The 20,332-nt window shown below is 44.0% G+C and overlaps 1 protein-coding gene across 3 annotated transcripts in view; it reads right to left on the bottom strand.

The window, feature by feature from the left end:
* Positions 1 to 19,990, bottom strand: part of XPO6 (exportin 6) — a 137,669-nt gene extending 117,679 nt beyond the window's left edge. For all 3 annotated transcript variants that reach the window (XM_080679379.1, XM_080679380.1, XM_080679381.1), the window contains exon 1: positions 19,328 to 19,990. In XM_080679379.1, coding sequence (XP_080535505.1) covers positions 19,328 to 19,330 — 3 coding nt within the window. In that variant the 5' untranslated portion in view covers positions 19,331 to 19,990. The remainder of the gene's footprint in view (positions 1 to 19,327) is intronic.
* Positions 19,991 to 20,332: the final 342 nt, after the last annotated feature.

Here is a 20,332-nt window from a genome sequence, read left to right as displayed (position 1 = left end):
TGTGGGGGGTGCAGGAAGAGACTGGACAAAAATCGTACACCTATGGACAAGGACAGTGTGGGGATGGGGGGTTTAAGGGCAGGAGATGGGGTGGGAACCGGGTGGAGGGGAGCTATGGGGGGGAAAAAGAGGAACAACTGTAATAATCTGAACAATAAAGATTTATTTTAAAAAATAATAAAAAAAAGTAAGTATAAACAATACTTAAATAGTTATAAAGCATACAATGTCTGTCTACTATTAACAGATAAAAATAGCCGGAACCGGTTTGGCTCAGTGGATAGAGCGTCGGCCTGCGGACTGAAGGGTCCCGGGTTCGATTCCGGTCAGGGGCATGTACCTTGGTTGCGGGCACGTCCCCAGTGGGGGGTGTGCAGGAGGCAGCTGATCGATGTATCTCTCTCATCGATGTTTCTAGCTATCTATCCTCTCCCTTTCCTCTCTGTAAAAAATCAATAAAATATATTTAAAAAAAAAAAAAAAAAAAACAGATAAAAATAAAATCTACCTTGGTAACATTTCCTACAAAAAATTTTTTAAAAAGATGAGGACCAATGAAAAGCCATTTTTAACCTATTAATTTGCAATGTTTTTCTTAAGACCACCCAATGCTGCTGATTGGTGGGAAGAATAAACTGGCATAACCTTTCTGGAAAATTCTGATGATGTACCTTAAGTGTTCATACTAAATCTAAAACTATTTTAATATAAAAGGTTTTTTTAAAAAAATCTTCATACCCTTGGGTCCTTCTGGGAATCTAGCCTAAGGCAATTTTCTGAACTCTACAGAAAATGCTTTTTGCAAAAACATCAATCATATATTATTTACAATGGCAAAAAAAAAAAAAAGAAGAAGAATCTATGCCCAAGAATCCATGAAATGCTATATTATATAGTCATTGTAAATATTTATGAAGTGTTTAATTATTTGGAAAAATCATTTATACTATAATGTTAAGTGGGAAAGGCAAAAGAAAAAAATGCATTTACAGTGTGATCTCAACCATACTTAAAAAGTAAATAAAGACTACAAGGGCCCAGCTGGTTGTTGCTCAGTGGTTGAGTGTCAACCCATGAACCAGGAGGTCACGGTTCAATTCCTGGACAAGGCATATGCCTAGGTTTCAGGCTCAATCCCTGGTAGGGATGTGTGCAGGAGGCAGCCGATCAATGATTCTCTCTCACCATTGATGTTTCTAACTCCCTTTCCCTTCCTCTCTGAAATCAATAAAAACATATTTTAAAAATGTTATTTTTAAAGACTAGAAGGAAATAAACCAAAATGTTATTAAAGGTTTAATCAGATGGTGGTTCATTCTTGTCTTTTTATACTTAACAATTACTCCAGAATCCAAAATACTTCTTTTTTAAAAGACTTTTTATTGACTTTTAGGAAGAGAGGAAGGGAGAGGGAGAGAGAGAAACATCCATGTGAGAGTAAAACATAGGCCACCTCCTGCACACCCCCTACCAGGGATTGAGCCTGCAACCAGGACATGTACCCTGACAAAGAAGCAAACTGGCAACCTTTCAGGGCACGGATGACACCCAACCAACTGAGCCACACCAGCCAGGGCCCAAAATACGTTTTACATTAGGAAAATAATAACTAAGCAAAATCAAGACATGGCAGAGCAGACTTTCTGATGGCATCAGTACCTACTTTAATTGCCAAATAGTACTAGAATAAAGAAGGTGTGGAAACTGAACTAAATTACTGGCCACAATCTTGGAAGGCTTGACTACTGCAGTGATTTTGTTATTGTTGTTGTCATTGTTTTGGGAGTGTTGTTTCTTTTTTAAATAAATCCCTATGGGAGAAGAGTATACAGGAACTCCCTCTACTATTTTTGTGGTGCTTCTGCAATTATAAAATTATCTCAAAATAAGACATTTAAATTAAAGAAATCCTTGTTAGATCACTTGTCTTTCACTAAAAACAGAAGGCAGAATATAGATAATTTTCTGGGCCATAATAAAGCACAGGGCTCCTTTCTCCCTGAGTTAAATAAACGCCTTTCCTGCAATGGTTGCCTTCACAGAAATCAACTCTGCTGTCTAGTAGAAGCCTTGCTCTTCAACATTTCAAAGCTTTCACCTTCATGAACTGACCTAAACACATTGAGCTTTTTCACTTTGCCATGTATGCCTATGGCTCCATCTGCCCCAAATGGCCCTTCTGTTTCCTCACCTCAGGCCCCAAACTCTTTTTTAGTGACTTCCCATTTCTGTTTTGAAACCCAACTCAGTTGTCACCTCCTTCAGAAAGCCTTCCCTGATACAGCCCTCCCATCCCCAATTTGGCTGGGCTTTTTTTTTTTTTTTTTTTTTTTTTTTTTTAAGTACAGTTGTACCTCTACAAGGTTTTATTTCTGTACTTCACTCCCAGCACTGTAATCATTTGCCAACATGCGTATCTCCTCATGCAGGGTTATAAACTTCCAGAAGTTATAAACTTCTATAGCTTCATGCTTGCATTCAAGAGCTATAAATCAGATGAATTCCCAATTATTTTGCAACTCTGTTGCAAGTAAGCCCCCAAAATTCACCAACAATGCTTCCTTCCAGGCCTGACTTTCCTTCCAATAAGAATTACAAATTACACACATCCTAATGCATAGACTCACCAGGAGTCTATCTCCAACTGGCTCTAAATAATGAGCAATGTTTGCAATGGCCCAGCACTCATCCAATATTAGGAATTGCTTTCCCTACACCTAGAATAGGTGGATCCAAGACACCAAATTTTAACATTCTACTCTCTAATTTATCCATAACATCTATTTGCTAACTAAGAGCTTTAACTTCCTCATACCTTTTTTTTAAATATATTTTTATTTATTTCAGAGAGGAAGGGAGAGGAAGAGATAAACAGAAACATCAATGATGAGAATAATTGATCGGCTGCCTCCTGCAAAAAGAGACTGAGCCTGCAACCTGGCATGTGCCCTGACAGGAAATCGAACCAGTAACCTCTTTGATCATAGATCAACACTCAACCACTGAGCCACACTGGCCAGGCTCATCACCAGTTCTTAGTTGAATTATTGGGGGGAATTATCTTCCATAGAGTAATGAAGATTTTTATAACTCCCAAGCTGTAGGCTTGAAGACTAAAGAACCTCCAGGCCTAGGAGGTCAGCTGGGCCCACTCACTAACCAGCTAAGTGACTTGCTCCAGACAACTGAAGGGACTGCAAGGCATACCTTTTTAAAATAGCAAATGAATATTAAAGGCTTTGAAGGTAACTGACAAAAAATCAAAAACACAAGTGTTCAATATCAAGGGTCTACAGAATATGCCAATCAAGGCTTTCTTTCATTTTCCATCTGTTCACTATTGAGGTGTAAAGGGGGATTCTTTTTCTCAAGAGTTTTCTTGCAGTTCTTTGAGATACTTTCAAAAGCCTTCAAGTTTTTTCTCATTCTTAGAAGTCTCCTTTACAAATACACCAGGATGTGATTTTCAGTACTTCTCAGTAAAATATGCTTGTCCACAGAGCTCTGAGGACATGGACCAGCCACCTCCACAGTAAAATGAGGCCACATGGTGTTCCTCTAAGGTGACATATGTGCCTGGATCTTTAACTGGTCTGTGAAGACTGGAGATGGAAGGAATGGAAGAGGAAAGGGAAGGAGGAATAAAAAGAATAAAGATGTGGATTTTTAACAGTAAGTATTTAAAGTACAACCCAATATTTTCAAGAAATTCCAGGTTTACAGAGAGCTACTCTGACTTATAGACCCAGGAGAGGTGCCTTCCTTTAACCAGGTGTAGGCTCTCTTTGTCAGTAGGGTAATTTCACTGGAAAATTAGAGAAACCCTACACGATTGCCAAACTCTCCTATGAAGCTACTTCATATATCCTTTAACATTTTAAAATCATACTCTGGTTCATAAACCCTATTAACAGAACCAGTAACAATGATTACCAGAAAAATCATTTTACCAAGGTGAGCTCTGCAACTTTTGGCAATGTAATTGCTTCCCTACTGTTAAATATATTCTTACTAGCACACTATGTTATGACAAATAAACATAAAGCCAAATAGGGAGAAATATACATTTTAACTACAAGGGACAGCAAACAAAAGGTAAATAAATGTATGATGATTTAGAAAACTAGCAGAGCCCTAGCTGGTTTGGTTCAATGGATAGAGTGTCGGCCTGAGGACTGAAGGGTCACAGGTTCGATTCTGGTCAATGGCACGTACTTCAATTGCAGTATCTCGGGGCATGTGCAGGAAGCAACCAAATGATGCTCCCATTGATGTTTCTCTCTTGTCTCTCCTCTGCCCTTCCACTCTCTCTAAAAATCAATGGAAAAAATCCTCAGGTGAGGATTAACAAAAAAAGAAAAAAAATTAACAGATTATTTAGTTCTATCACCAAGACAATCATTTTATTCAAGTCTACAATATTAGTACACATGAAATGTTAGTATTCTTATTCTGACTAAAATCAGCAGCATAAGATTTAAACAAATGTGCAAGCTATTCCAAACTTCACTGTTTCAACATTCTAATATTATTCAGCCAAATTACTTTTTTTTTTTAATGTTGGCTGACCCAACAGAAAAATGTATAAAGATCAAGAGATCAGGAATGGTTAGCTAATGTAGGAAAAACTACATATGACAATAAAATATCAAAAGATATTCTAGCCTGGCCGGTGTGCTCAATGGTTGAGGATCAACCCGTGATCCAGGAGGCCACGGTTCTATTCCCAGTCAGGGCACATGCCTGGGTTACAGGCTCAATCCCCAGTGTGGGGTGTGCAGGTTCTCATCATTGATGTCTCTCTCTCTCTATCTCTCTGAAATCAATAAAAAACATTAAAAAAAAAAAAGTCTTGGTATGTGCCCTGACCGGTGTGGCTCGGTTGGAGTGTCGTTCCATACACTGAAGTCACAGGTTTGATTCCCAGTCAGGGCACATACCAAGGTTGTGGATTCGAGCCCCAGGCAGGGCACTTGCCAAGGACAACTGATGGATGTTTCACTCTCACATAAATGTTTCTCTCTCTTTCTCCCTCTCCCTTCCTCCCTCTCTAAAATCAGTAAAAGCATGTCTGGGGTGAGGATTGAAAAAAGAACCAGTGGAGAATATTGAATCCTTTAAAATATAAAACTAAGACTAAATACTGAGAAAACTGGGGATACAGACCAGGCTATAAATGCTCTAAAGATACTGACAAAGTAAAATAACCTAGAGTGAAGAGGAGAAAGTGGTATAAGCACAAATTTTCTTATTTTTCCAATTATAAAGCATACTAATAATACTGCCTAGAACTGAAACATAGAATATATATTGTTTTTTAAATGCCATATTCTTAATTTTATTTTTATAATCTTTTTCCTTAATCTATAGGGTTTTATCAAGAGCTAATAATTATTAAAGCAAAGATTTATCTGTAATTTGACAATTCCTCTTTCAGTTTCACTTATTTTTCTCCTATTAAATTCAAATGAGATGGACAGACCTCAAGGGCATTGTACTTAGTAAAAAAAAGTCGATCTCGCCCTAGCCGGTTTGGCTCAGTGGATGGAGCGCCGGCCTGCAGATTCTAGGGTCCCAGGTTCAATTCCGGCCAAGGGCACATGCCTGGGTTGCGGGCTGGATCCCCAGTATGGGGTGTGTAGGAGGCAGCCAATCAGTGATTCTCTCTCATCATTGATGTTTCTCTCTCTCTCTCCCTCTCCCTTCCTAAAATCAATAAAAATTAAAAAAATTTTTTAAATGACAACCCCTAGCTGCTTTGGCTCAGAGGATAGAGCATCAGCCTATGGACTGAAGGGTCCCAGGTTCGATTCCAGTCAAGGACACATGCCCAGGTTATGGGCTCGATTCCCAGTGTGGGGAGTGCAGAAGGCAGCCAATCAATGATTCTCTCATCATTGATGTTTCTATTTCTAACTCTCTCTCCCTTCCTCTCTGAAATCAATAAAAAATATATTTTAAAAAAATAAAAATGATGAAAACTGAATAACATCTAGTTAATAATTGATATATTCCAATGTCAACTTCCTGGTTTTGACATTGCACAGAGCTGTAAAGGATGTCATGATTAGGAGAATTTGGGTGAAGGATACACGGGACTCTGTGTACTTGTTTTGCAACTTCCTGTGTCTATATATTTCAAAAAGTATAGTTTAAAATGCAAGTGATAATAAATTGATTTTTCTTTTAAACTAGCATGACCCAAAAAAATCAGCACACTTTTCTAATAAAAGTACTTAGATTAGGTATCCACTCCCCTTATCCATGGATGAATGGATGGATGGATAGATGGATGGATGGATAGATAGATACAAAGATATATCATAGTTTAAGGTTTGGGGGTGATTTCTTTTTTTCCACGTTCTTTGTACCTTTTGATACAGCTTGATTTTTTATGAACACTTCATTTTTATTAAAAGTATCCAGTTGTTACTCCAAAAAAAAATCTTCCCAGTTCTGATTAGTCAATTTAGAAACCAATGATGTTTCTCCGTCCCCCCACCCCCCGCCGCCTCCTGCCCCCAGCTGCATTTAACTCATAAAATACCTTTATACCATTCCAGGGAGTCTGAGACCAGAGATTTTGTTCATTACAACCTTCATATAAAACAATGGCAGGCTGCTCTAATGTAAATCAATTACTGCATACGCTAAGTCTAATGGGCTGAACTGAAACGCAAAAAGAAATCAAATGTCGGTTTTAGAATCTGAAGGTGAGGTGAGAGTGGGGTCTCTCAGAGAAAATAACTAACAAGCAGTTAGGGATAGTGGACTAGTATCTGATAAAAGGCCAGGAATGAGGAAAAAAGGTGAAATCATCTCATGCAGTTATTTGTGTATCTCCCTTGAGCTCCTTCTCTAGACTATAACTTCCTTTAAGGCAAGTACTATGTCATAATTAGCCTTGTATCCCCAGTACTGTGACTTACAAAAGGTAGTTGCTTCAACAGTTTATTGGAGGGATGAATTCTTAGTGGAGATGAAGCAGCAGCCCAGGATTGCCCATAATTAAGGGGAGGAGAAAGGAGAAGCCACCACCTCAGAAGAAATCAGAACTACGATGGTGTCAACTAGCCCTAGCCAGTTTTGCTCAGTGGATAGTGTCAGCCTGCGAACGAAAGGGTTCCAGGTTCGATTCCAGTCAAGGGCATGTACCTTGGTTGCAGGCTCCTCCCCCGCCAGGACCCTGGTCAGGGCTCGTGCAGAAGGCAACCAATCAATGTGTTTCTCTCACATGGATATTTCTGTCTTTCCCTCTCTCTTCCACTCTCTCTAAAAATCAATGGAAAAATATCCTCAGGTGAAGATTAAAAAGTAGTAATAAAAAAATTATTTTAATAAAATTTTTAAAAATTTTTAAAAGATAGTGTCAACTAATGCTGCTGAAGGAATGGTCTGCACACTATTCCTGGTCCATGGCAAAGGGAGTATAGAAATTGTTATCATTTAGAAACTTCTGTATCAATTTGGCATTGCCACAACATCCAACTTTATGTCTGTCAAAGCCAATAAACAGCCCTAGCTGGGTGGCTCAGATGGTTGGAGCATCATCCTGATGGGCCAGGTTTTATGGGTTTGATTCCCAACTCAGGGCACATAAAGAATCAACCTATGAATGCATAAATAAGTGGGGCAACATGTCGAAGTTCTCTCGCTCGCTCTTCCTCTCTCTCTCTCAAAAAAAAAAAAAAATCAATAAATTTAATAATCTATTGCCCCAATCCAAGGCTGTGAAGAATTATGTTTAAAAAAAGATCCAATAACAGCTTTGGGATTGTACTTTGAAGAATGTTTTTCATTTTATTTTGCTAAAAATTTGTTGTTATTGTCTTTCACAAAACTATTTGCCCATGGTGAATTGAAAATTTTTAAATCAATAAAAGACAACTAGTTCTTTACAATGAAAAAAAAAAGAAATGAAAAAAATGTCCTTTCTGTTGATAACCTGTCATGTGGTCCAGCTACAACTGTGCCCACAACAGTCATACTTTTTCTATCACATTAGAGAATATGCAGAAATACCTATTTTCTCTTTTATGAGCAAACTTTGACCATCTTGCCCTTTCTATTATGAAGCAAATTTTGCAAGTTTTAAGGTTAGATGACTAGATGTACTGTTTTTCCTGACAGCATTTCAAGTAAGCTACATTTCAAGTGAATATGCCTCTGTAAATGTACACAAGCTTAAGAAGAAACCTGGTAATTAATAAAGAAAACATGGGCTGTGGAGTTAAAACTCTGTGTCTGAATCCCATCTCTATCAACTTGTTATGTAATTCTGGACAAGCTACTAACATCACCCTTCCTGAGTTTCAGTGTTCTCATCTTTCTCAACTGTAAAATGGGAACAGATAACACCTACCTTCCAGGAGGATAATCGTAAGTTATTAAATGAGGACTGGCCCTGGCTGGGTGGCTCAGTTGGTTGGAGCGTCGTCCCATACACCAAAAGGTTGTGGGTTCGATTCCCAGTCAGGGCATATCCCTAGGTTGCAGGTTCGATCCCAGTTGGGGTGCATACCCGGTCAATGTTTCTCACATCGATGTTTGTTTCTCTCTTTCTCTCTCTCTCTCTCTGTCTCTCTCTCTCAAATCAATAAGAACATATCCTCAGGTGAGGATTAAATAAGGTGCTGTATGGAGTACACGAGGGTCTCCAAACAATGGCCAGCACCGAGTGAAATTATGAAATACGCACAGACCTTTTTTCTCCCTCTAAACCCCAGGTTCCTTCCCTTTCCAATAGCCTTTCACCTCCCTCACTTCACTCTGCTTTGTGGGTTTTCTCAGTCAGTACCCACAACTCTCACCTCCCCAACCCCCATTCCTAATTATTCCCCAGCATGTCTCCCAGGAACAATTAGTTTTTGAAGCCTCCCAGTAAGTATACCATGGACATACACAGCATTTGCTCTAACAACTCCCCTTGCTCACCTGCCCCCACCTCCACCTGCCCAGGGGAAAAATACCTGAGCTTGCTGGCTGCTATGGGTTTTGGAAAAACAGGGTGTTTAACTATATTCATACTCTAGTTGTCTTACCACACTCTTCAAATATTGCTACTATCATTTACTAACCTCAAAGGCCCACCTTGACCCTCTTGGATTTATTTTCACACCTGACTCTCAATTACCTAAATATCTGTTGAATGCTTACTGAAAATGCAAAGGGAAATGAGACATCCTGCTATGGAATCCTCTGTCTTTTTATTTTTAATTATTAATTTTAGAGAGAGGATGGGAGGGAGGGATTGAGGGAGACAGGGAGGGAAATGGAACATTGATTTGTTGTTACACTTATTTTTATTTTTAAATATTTTTATTGATTTCAGAGAAGCAGGGAGAGGGAGAGATAGAAACATCAATGATGAGAGAGAATTATAGATTGGCTGCCTCCTGCACACCTCCTACTAGGCATATGCCTTGACCGGGAATCAAACCATGACCTCCTGGTTCATAGGTTAATGCTCAACCACTGAGCCACACCCGCCCAGCTATTTATGCACTCACTGGTTGCTTTTTGTATGTGCCCTGACTGGAGAAACCTTGGTGTATCAGGATGATGCTCCAACCAACTGAGCTACCCAGCCAGGGCTGATGTAGACTTTTTTTTTTTTTTAAATCTTCACCCAAGGATATTTTTTCTATTGATTTTTAAAAAGAGTAAAAAGGAGTGAGAGGGAAGAGGGGAGAGAGGGAGAGGGGGGAGGGAGGGAGGGAGGGAGAGGGAGGGAGAGGGAGAGGGAGAAGAGGGAGGGAGGGAGGAAGGGAGAGGGAGAGGGAGAGGGAGAGGGAGAGGGAGAGGGAGAGGGAGAGGGAGAGGGAGAGGGAGAGGGAGAGGGAGAGGGAGAGGGAGAGGGAGAGGGAGAGGGAGAGGGAGAGGGAGAGGGAGAGGGAGAGGGAGAGGGAGAGGGAGAGGGAGAGGGAGAGGGAGGGAGGGAGGGAGGGAGGGAGGGAGGGAGGGAAACATCAATTGGTTGCCTCCTGCAAGATCCCTGCCTTGGGGCTGGGGATCCCTGCAACTCAGGTTCGTGACCTTGACAGAAATCGAGCCACGACCCTTCCCTGTGTGAGCCAATGCTCTAACCACTTAGCACACTGGCCAGGACTTTTAAAGAGAGAGAACCAATTCCACTCCCAGGCTTGGAGTGGGAGTGAGGCGGAAAGAGTGATGGAAAGAATTTCACATTTTGCTCTTCAAACTTCTGAATTGTTTAACATTTACTACAAAAATGTAGTCTTGTAATTCTTATACAATAAAAACAAATAAATCAAAATAATGAAAGGGGAAAAAACAGACCTAACTATAATTAAAGATGAAACTAGTGGCTGAAAAGCCTCAAAGAGGTTATGTTTATGGTGACCTGGAAATGCTTGGTGAGGTATCAACTGCAAAAATGAAGAAAAGGACATTCAAGCAGAGGGAACAGAACAGAGCAAAGGCAGAGAAGTATGAAAGTGTACTCAGTGTCCTGGGAATGAAAAGTGGTTTGTTGTGTCTAGAGAACAAGGTATAATTTGGGAAGTCTAAAAGATATTCCAAAAAAATCACTTTAAGCATTTAATAAATCATTTTACCCTTACTGAGAAGACTGAAAGTAAGTGAAATTGTGAAAATCCAGGGCCTGTGTGCTTTCTACTACTGTGCTATGATAAAAACGTGGTCTCTGACAACAGTGGGGGTCACGTGGCATGATCACATCTGAGTTCCATGAGGTAGCTCGAGCAGGAATACAGAAGATAGACTAGTGGAGGAAGACCTGGAGGCTATCAGGAGAACACAGTGAAAGGAAGAGACAACGACGCCTGACCAAAGTGGATGGAACAGAGGGAAAGGCCAGGGTCAGAGCACAAGTAAGTTAGCAGCTGCATCAACAGGTCTACAAGCGGGGGGGGGGGGGGGGGGGGGGGGTGTCTAAAGGTGAAGGGGAAGTTAAAATGACTCAGGTTTACATTTGAGTGTTTTGTGAATAAGGTCATTAACAGAACTAGGATGTGGGGGAGCAGGCTCTACCTGAGGGGAAGAGATGGATTTGGTTAGACATGTTTGATTAGATGTCTACACGACACTCAGGTGGATATCCAAGACTAGAGAGAAAGGCTGAGTTCTCATTAGTACACAGGTCATAGCCGAAGCCATGAGAAAGAAAATCAAGGGGGACTGAACCATGAGAGCACTATAATGGAGGCCAAGGGAGCCAAGGAAAAGAAGTGTTTCAGGAAAAGCAAAGGAGACCAGTGGTTGTTAAAGGCCAAGAGCCCAGCTGGCATGGCTCGGTGGTTGAGCATTGACCTATGAACCAGGAGGTCATGGTTTGATTCCCGGTCAGGGCACATGCCCAGGTTGCAGGCTCAATCCCCAGTGTGAGGCGTGCAGGAGGCAGCCAATCAATGATTCTCTCTCATCATTGATGTTTTTATCTCTCTCTTCCTCTCCCTTCCTCTCTGAAATAAATTTAAAAATATATGTATTTTTTAAAAAGACCAAGAAGAAAAGTCAGATGGCATAAGGACTGAAAAGAGCCTAATTCATGTTGGATTCAGCACAAAGAGGTTATAGGTGATCTTCAAACATAGTGAAAATAGAAAATCAGTCTGCAGTGGTTGTAGAATAAATCCTGGCAGAGAAAGGGAACAGATTTGAAAAAGCAGAGGCTACGTGTTCAGGAATTCCCCTCCCTCTTCACCGCAGGCTGTGCTGTCACATCTTCCTTGACTTAGACAATCCAACTACCTAAAATCATAAAGATCCTTGTCATGACCAATGTTAGTGAGCTTCATCTCAACAGCAGCAATTACCACCTACCTACAGACAGCACCAAATCCCTTATTTTATCAGCACATGTCCCATCTCCTGTCATCTTCCTGTCAGTTTCCAAATCACCAATTAATTAAAATTTCCCACTAATCCCAATCACCAGGTTAGAGGCTTCCTAAATCAGCTTGAACTTTCCCCTTTCTTCATCCCCTGAATGTGGAATTAGAGTTTTAAATGACAACTCTCCTACTCTTCCTCTCCACTCCTAATTCCACATCCAAAGACAGGCCTTTGGCACATCCATCCATTCAGGCATGGTGTAATAACCAGTTTCCCAAACCAATCTAACCTATACATGGCAGGTAAATTAATTTTCCCTTAAGGAAAAACCAGCCAAAAAGCAAAGTCTAACTCCCTAAAACAGTCCTGGAGGCCCTCCATAATCTAGCCATAAACTACCTTTATAGCCTTCTCTCCAACTACTTCTCCACAAAAGCCTCCACTATGGCCAAACCAGTCTTCCTTCACATTACATTTAGTTACATCTTCTCTTCTGAAATATCCTCTCACTACAAGTTCTATTCATCATAGGGAACCTAACTTACTCCCTCTCTCTAAAGCCCCCTATGAACACCCAAGCCCTCCATAGCATTCCCGCCACAATTTAACTGTCTACCATGCCAAGAATTGTTCTAGACTCTTAAGATACATATGTAAACAAAGCAAAGATCCTTAGCTTTATGGAGTTAATATTTTAGCAGGAGATTTAAAAAAACAGACTTCAGAAATAACAATAAATATATAAAATGTTTACAAATTGTGAATGCTACAGAAAGAAGTCAAGCAGGATATGAAGGACTGGGAGTTCTGGGGTGGGATTATAATTTTAAATATGGTGGTACGGATAGGCCTTCTTGGGAAGATGTTTCCTGAGAAGGCTTGTGGAAGGTCAAACTTGTCGTGCAAGCGACAGTGCAGTCCAAGCAGAGGCAACAGCCAGGCCAAAGCCCTGAGGCAGGAACACACCTGGAATTTGAAGAACAGCAAGGAGGCCAAGGTAGTTGAACAGAGTGAGCCACGGGAAGAGTAGCAGATGGGTTCAGCATGTAACCACAGGCCAGAATATAGAGGGCGCAGTAGGTCATGCAGGAACATGAGGGCAGCTATAAGCTTTGCTCTACTGAGATGAGGGGCCATGGGAACAGAGCAAAGACATGAACTGCTTTCAATTTTTCAAAGAAGCACTGAGGCTACTATGCTGAAAACATATGAACAGTAACTACTGTATTACATAGTATCCACAGTAATAAATAAATAAATAAATAAATAAATAAATAAATAAGAGGCAAAGTCAGAAGCTAGAACAGTTAGGAAACTGAGGCTACTATGCTGAAAACATATGAACAGTAACTACTGTATTACATAGTATCCACAGTAATAAATAAATAAATAAATAAATAAATAAATAAATAAGAGGCAAAGTCAGAAGCTAGAACAGTTAGGAAGCAACATCCATAATCCAGTGCAGGGAATAAGAAGCGATAAAATCCTGGCTACATTTCAAAGGCAGAAACCAATCTGTTTTCCTGATACAATCAGATGCAGGGTGTGAAAGGTCAAGGATGACTTCCAACTTTTTGGCACAAGCAGCTGGAAAGACAGAGCTGCCCTCGGAGAAGGTTGTGAGTGGAAAAGACTTATAGGGGAAGATGAGGAGTTGAGTTTGAGACGTGTTACATTTGAAGTGTCTGACAAACAAGTATGAATGTCAAGTGGCAGCTGCATGCATGAGAACTGCTGCTGAGGAGAGAGGTCTGAACTAGGAACTCACTAGGTCGGAGGCCTAGGGCACCCCAGCTGTTCAAAGATTAATGAGATGAGGAAGAAACAACCAGTGAGATGGAGGAAAACCAACAGCACATCTAGTGTCCTGGAGGCCAAGTCAAGACTTCAAGAAGAGGGAGTTTCAACTTGTCCAATGCTACTGACAGATAAGATGAGAACTGAGAACCACTGCACTTAGGAAAGGTGTCAGGAGGGACCTTGACAGGTGAACTTAACAGAGAATAGAAAATGACCACTTAAGAGACCACTCTTTCCTGGAGTTCTGTTGCAAAGGGGAATAAAGAAATAGGGAAGCTGCGGGCAAAGAAAGAAAGTAGGGGTAAGTATTTATGATGATCAAAAAATTATGCGTTTAGCCAAAACCGGTTTGGCTCAGTGGATAGAGCGTCGGCCTGCGGACTGAGGGGTCCCGGGTTCGATTCCGGTCAAGGGCATGTACCTGGGTTGCGGGCACATCCCCAGTGGGGGGTGTGCAGGAGGCAGCTGATCGATGTTTCTCTCTCATCGATGTTTCTAGCTCTCTATCCCTCTCCCTTCCTCTCTGTAAAATATCAATAAAATATGTTTAAAAAAAAAATTATGCGTTTAAGTGCCACATGTATGTACTCAAATTTCATCGCTTGAACCATGTCATGTAGTAATTTTTTCAAAAGTTGTTAAAGTCATTTTTTTTAATATCTTTTTATTGATTTCAGAGAGGAAGGGAGAGGGAGAGAAAGATAGAAACAACAATGAGAGATATTCATTGATCGGCTGCCTCCTGCCCGCCCCCTACTGGGAATCAAGCCCGCAACCCGGGCATGTGCCCTTGATTGGAACTGAACCCAAGACCCTTCAGTCCATAGGCTGACGCTCTATCCACTGAGCCAAACTGGGTAGAACAAGTCATTTCTGGATATTTAACCTGTTTCCCAGACTACCTCTAATTATGTGACTAACTACAGAACCTCTGAGAGAGAGGAAGAGAGAAAGATAGAAACACCAAGATTTGTTCCCCCATCCTAGAGGAACAGTTTAAAGGGATTCCCAGCCCAGCCAGTGTGGCTCACTTGGTTGAGCAACGTCCCATGCACCAAGAGGTCAGTTCCCAGTAAGGACACATATCCAGGTTGCAGTAGGGAGTGTGTGGGAGGCAGCCAATCTCAATGTTTCTATCTCTCTCCCTTCCTCTCTCTAAAAAAAAAAAAAATCAAAAATCAATAAAAACATTTTTTAAAAACCCTATATAATAAAAGCCTAATATGCAAATTGTCCCCTCGGGCAGTCATTTAGTTCAACTGCTTGCTATGAGGGGGCAGCGTGGAACATGGCGGGCGTCAGTGATGCAGCACTGGCAGCAGGCAGCAATGGAGGCGCTGCTGGCCCCAATGAGAGCAGGACCATGGCGGGATGGGGGAGCAGGTGAGCGGGCGGCACCAGGTCAAGGCGGGTGCAAGCAGGAGCCCGATCGCCCTGCCCAATGGCCCTGCAGACAGCGACCAGTGGTTGGTCGGGGGGGGGGGCGGGGGGGGGAGCCGCCTGGCTCCCAGGTGCTGAGGGAGCCCGACCAGCCAGCAGGTCCTGATCGCCCTTTCTGGACAGGGCCCTGGTCTGGGACTGGGAACTGGGGGTGGGTGGCGGCAACCTCCCATGGTGCCCGGACAGGGGCTGCGACCTCTCCCCAGCTACCTGGGGGCAGGGGTGACAGGGAAGGAGGTACAATGGGAATGTGGGGTGTCTGCCAAGCTCGCTCTCACTCCCTCTGCTACCCTTCCCAGGGCTCGCGTGCCGGGGAACACCCCCCCCCCAACTCCCGCTCAGGTGCCAGGAGCTCACAAGGAGCCCACCCCGCAGCTGCGCAGCCTCTTCCAGGTAAGCGGGGCTGCTGCCACCAGGACCACAGGGGCCAGTCGGGAGAGAGGACGCTGCCCGCCCAGCTTTTGTGCAGCACTGCTGGGCAGCCCAGAGGCCCACACTCCGCCCCGGCCCACTGGCCCACTGCATCCAGCAGCGCTCACTGCATCTCTGCATGGGGACTCAGGCACCGTGACTCAGGCGGAGGGGGGCGCACGGGGGCCCAGGTGCTGCCCAGGGCCCAGAGATCAGCTGGGACCTGCCCTTCCACGCAAGACACTCGCACCTGGATCGCCAGCCAGGCCTAGGGACCGCACACATGCACGAATTTCGTGCACCGGGACTCTAGTAATAGTAATAAAATAAAGTGATTCCCATACTCCCCAGCCCCAATCACAACCTCAAAACCAAAGAAAATACAGCTGGATGACATTCCCGATCACCTTTCCACATGAGGCAGCACATGTACTGCAAAGAGCACAAACTTTGGAGTAGGTCACTCTGGGTCCAAACAGATACCCTACAGACAGCAGGTCTATTCATCTCCCCTCTGGTAGTAACGGCAATAATGTAACCTAGCAGGGTGGGTGCGGTTAACTGATACTGAATGACTTGAAGAAAAATGAATACATGAAAAATAACTAGCTTATAACAGATATTAAATAAATGGTAGTTTTGCCATATACCATTTTCATCTTAATTAGAGTTGAAGTTTTAAAAAGAAATATTACTAAGGCTCAAGCATATGACAACTAATACTCTTTTTTTTTTTTAAATATATTTTATTGATTTTTTACAGAGAGGAAGGAAGAGGGATAGATAGTCAGAAACATCGATGAGAGAGAAACATCGATCAGTTGCCTCCTGCACACCTCCTACTGGGGATGTGCCCGCAACCAAGTTACATGCCCTTGACCGGAATCGAACCTGGGACCTTTCAGTCCGCAGGCTGACGCTCTATCCACTGAGCCAAACCGGTTTTGGCGACAACTAATACTCTTAAAAGTTAAAATGTGGCCAGCCGGGTGTAGCTCAGCAGTTGAGCGTCGACCCAGGAACCAAGAGGTCACTGGTTCGATTCCCGGTCAGGGCATATGCCCAGGTTGCGGGCTCGATCCCCAGTGGGGGGCGTGCAGGACGCAGCCAGTCAATGATTCTCTTTCATCATTGATGTTTCTATCTCTCTCTCCCTCTCCCTTCCTCTCTGAAATCAATAAAAATATTTTTTTAAAAAAAAGTTAAAATGTTAAGTCAGTAGGAAATGGACAGGAAAAAGTTCCTGGAATAAATAAAGAGCTGTGATCCCAGGGAAAAGACCCTCCTCCTGTAACACACAAACCAAGCAGCAGCTGCCTTGCATTTTGGGAACAAGATCTGCTTTGCCTACATCCTTGACCCCTGGACACCTCAGATGAACTACTGGTGTGATGCAGAAAGGAAGTAATTAGATGATAAACCTCACATACACTGTGGCCACCCCCATGTTTTTAAATATGTGACTCAAAACTTACTTCAAGAAAAAAATGTACATGGTAATCATGAATTATGAGAATAGACTGGACTATAAAGTCAACTACTACTTTACTAATTAATTGCTCACAGATGGTCATTTCACAATGCTCTCTTAGTTACCAATTAAAATAAAACCTGAATACAAGGTTGCTTGGCTAGTTTAGTCAATAACCAATGGAATTCTGCCCAGGGGGTCCCAAAGTTCCCTGGGGAGGAATGTGTCTGTCTTGATTCATCTGACATTCCTTAGAGCAGTGGTTCTCAACCTTTCTAATGCCGCAACCCTTTAATACAGTTCCTCATGTTGTGGTGACCCCCAACCATAAGATTACTTTTGTTGCTACTTCATAACTGTAATTTTGCTACTGTTAATGAATCGTAATGTAAATATCTGTGTCTTCCGATGGTCTGAGGCAACCCTGCTAACGGAGCCTAAGACCAACGGAAAACACAGATAATTTACATTACGATTCATAACAGTAGCAAAATTACAGTTATGAAGTAGCAACAAAAATAATCTTATGGTTGGGGGTCACCACAACATGAGGAACTGTATTAAAGGGTCGTGGCATTAGAAAGGTTGAGAACCACTGCCTTAGAGCCTGGCACATAGTGGCTACTTAAAATTCACTGAAAAATCTGTATGCCCATGTTCTGAGCAGCATTACTCACAGTAGCCAAAAGGTGGAAATAATCCAGGTGTCTATCCATAGATGAGTGGATAAACAAAATGTAGAATATACACACAATGGAGTATTATTCAGTCTTGAAAAGGAAGGAAATTCTGACACATGCTACAACAAGGATGAACTTCAAGGACATTGTGCTAAGTGAAACAAGGCAGTCACCAAAAGACAAATACTGTATGACCTCACTTATATGAGGTACCTAGAGTAGTCAAAGGAGACAGAAAGCAAACTAGTGGTCGCCAGGGTTGGGGAAGCGGAAAGGGAGTTAGTGTTTAATGAGTTCAGTTTCAGATTTGCAAGATGAAAAAAGTTCTGGGGATGGATGCACAGCAATGTGAATGTACTTAAAACTACAAAACTGTACACTTAAACTGGTTAAAATGGTAAATTTCATGTTATGTATATTTTAAAGTTTAAAAATAACAAAAAATTTCATTGAAAGAATAAATGAAGGATGGACTACTCAGCACTACTTTCATCACTCACTAAATGTTCTATCTCATACCTCTGGATTGTTCATTAGAGAATTCCAATCTTACATTTTATAGATGAGGAAAGTGGGGCTCAGAGAGCATAACTGATCTGCTCTGTACTACGGATGTCATCTACTATACAGTGCTGCTCAGCATTAATGGTGTATTATTGTACCTGACTGGCTGTAGGCCCCATGAAGACAAGAGCTATGCCTTAGGTCTTCTTTCAATGCCCAGAACCTGCACACACCACCCACAGGCTTCTTGAATTTTCTGAAATCCCACTGGCCTGAACATCTGTATCATAGATGTCACCGTATCTCTTTCTCAACTAAATCACTAACTTGACAGGGAGGCAGCCTTAAAAAGACTTCTGTCACTGGAGGTGCTCACACACAGGCTGGGCCATCACCCACTCCCCAAGGCTGATTACACGCCCAAGAGCTAGAGCACTTATAGGTTCTGACAATTTCACCTTTGAGAGAGCCAAGTCTTCTGCAGGAGACAGGTAAGGCTCAGAAACAATTACAACGACGAATGATAAATGCTTAACGAATCTAAAGGAGCACTGAGAATGGATATGGAAAACATCTTCAGCACAGGCTGAGCTGGATCCGGAAGGATGAATGGTTTTCCAGGCACTACCAGCGAAAAGGCCACAGCATGTCGCAGAAACAGCAGCAGACTGGGTTTCAAAAGAAAGCTCAGTCCTGACTTACCTCTGTACATCACAAACCGTTTCCACACCTACAACCTACAGGACCCCGACACCGTGCTGCGTGGCATCTAACAGAGACTATGAAGTCAGACTACCTGGGTTCAAACCGTGTCACTGTCACTTAAGAGTGACCTTGAGCTGGTTCTGTGCCTCAGTTTCCCCACTTCAGAAGAGCTGGTGTGCTAATTAAATAACACATGTCAATCCCTTAGCACGGGGCCTGGCACATACTAAGCCCTCAAAAAAATGATGGCTACTGCCATGATGAGCTACACTCTAAGAGAGGCAGACATGAGGGTTGTGCCTGCTGAGCTTTCAGGTCCCTCTCAGTCCAAGAGGCAGCCTGGGGGGATGGGAGCACCGAGCGGGGCTGCACACCCTGCACGCTTGTCACTGCCCAGATCCGCACCCAGGGAGAAGCGATGGCTCAGCAGTCCCGGGCCCGCTCCCACCCCTCAGCCCCAGCACCCAGGGAGGGAAGGGGCTCGGACCCCACTTACCATGCTGGCCGAGGGAAGGGGCGGCTCAGGTGAGCTGGCTCTCGGGCTCCGGACACGTCCCGTCCGCACAGTTCAGGTCATGATCCCGGCAGACTCGGGAAGTCCCCCACCCATGCAAAGAGAACCGCTTCCCCACCCGGGCCCCTCGGGGACCCTCTAAAAGGAGCGCGGCCCCCCGGCCCGCCTCATCGGGGACACCCCGAACAATTCATCAACACCCACCCGCCCCTCCCCAAGTTAACTGAAGAAGCAGGAAATAGGGCTCGGAGGCCGGCACGGAGGGCGGCAGCGCTGGGCCCCCCACCCGGGCCCGACCCCCGAGGGGAGGTTCCGGGCCCAGGCAGGGACTCCCCGGCTCCGCGTTCAGGAGCGAAGGCGGGCCCGGCCCCGAGGCTGAAGGAGCGGAGGCTGAAGGGGCCTCAGCGGCGCAGCCCGCGGCGCCGGCTCAGGGGAGAGGCCCAGGGGCCCGCGCTGTCCTCGCCGCCTCAGCCCACACGGTGGCCACCGCCGCGCTGCAGAGCATCCCTCACGCGTCCACCCCGAGCCGTCCACTCGCGCGCGCGGCCGCCCCAGCCAACAGCCCTAACGCGCCGGAAGTGGCGAGCGCCCGGCGTGGCCCCACGGCGCGGCCGCCGGGCTGCGGCGCTGGAACCGGACCAATCCGGAATCAGGCGGGGGGCGGGGCACGCGGGGCGGGGCCGCACCTGACGGCTCCCGCTGGCCCCGCCCAGGCCCCGCCCCGCGTCCGGCGCCATGTTGGTAAAGGGCGTCGCGCCCGCCTTCTTAGTAAAGCGGTGCTTTCTCTTTCGCTTCTGGCTCATTCATTCCGCAGATCTTTAGGGAGCGGCTTTTGCGCGCCCAGCACGCGGCTGGAAGTCTAGGGCACGCGGCCTCTGCCCTCGCACACCTACATCCATTCGGTCCACACGCATGTGAGCCCTGCTGTGGCCCAGACTCTGCTGTGGGTGCCAGGACGAGTGCAATAAACGAGGCTGCTGTAGCCCC

This window comes from Plecotus auritus (assembly GCF_963455305.1).
Source record: "Plecotus auritus genome assembly, chromosome: 7".
In the NCBI taxonomy this organism is placed as follows: domain Eukaryota; kingdom Metazoa; phylum Chordata; class Mammalia; order Chiroptera; family Vespertilionidae; genus Plecotus; species Plecotus auritus.
Note: the sequence above shows the minus strand (reverse complement) of the source record. Positions and strands in the feature narration are given on the sequence as shown.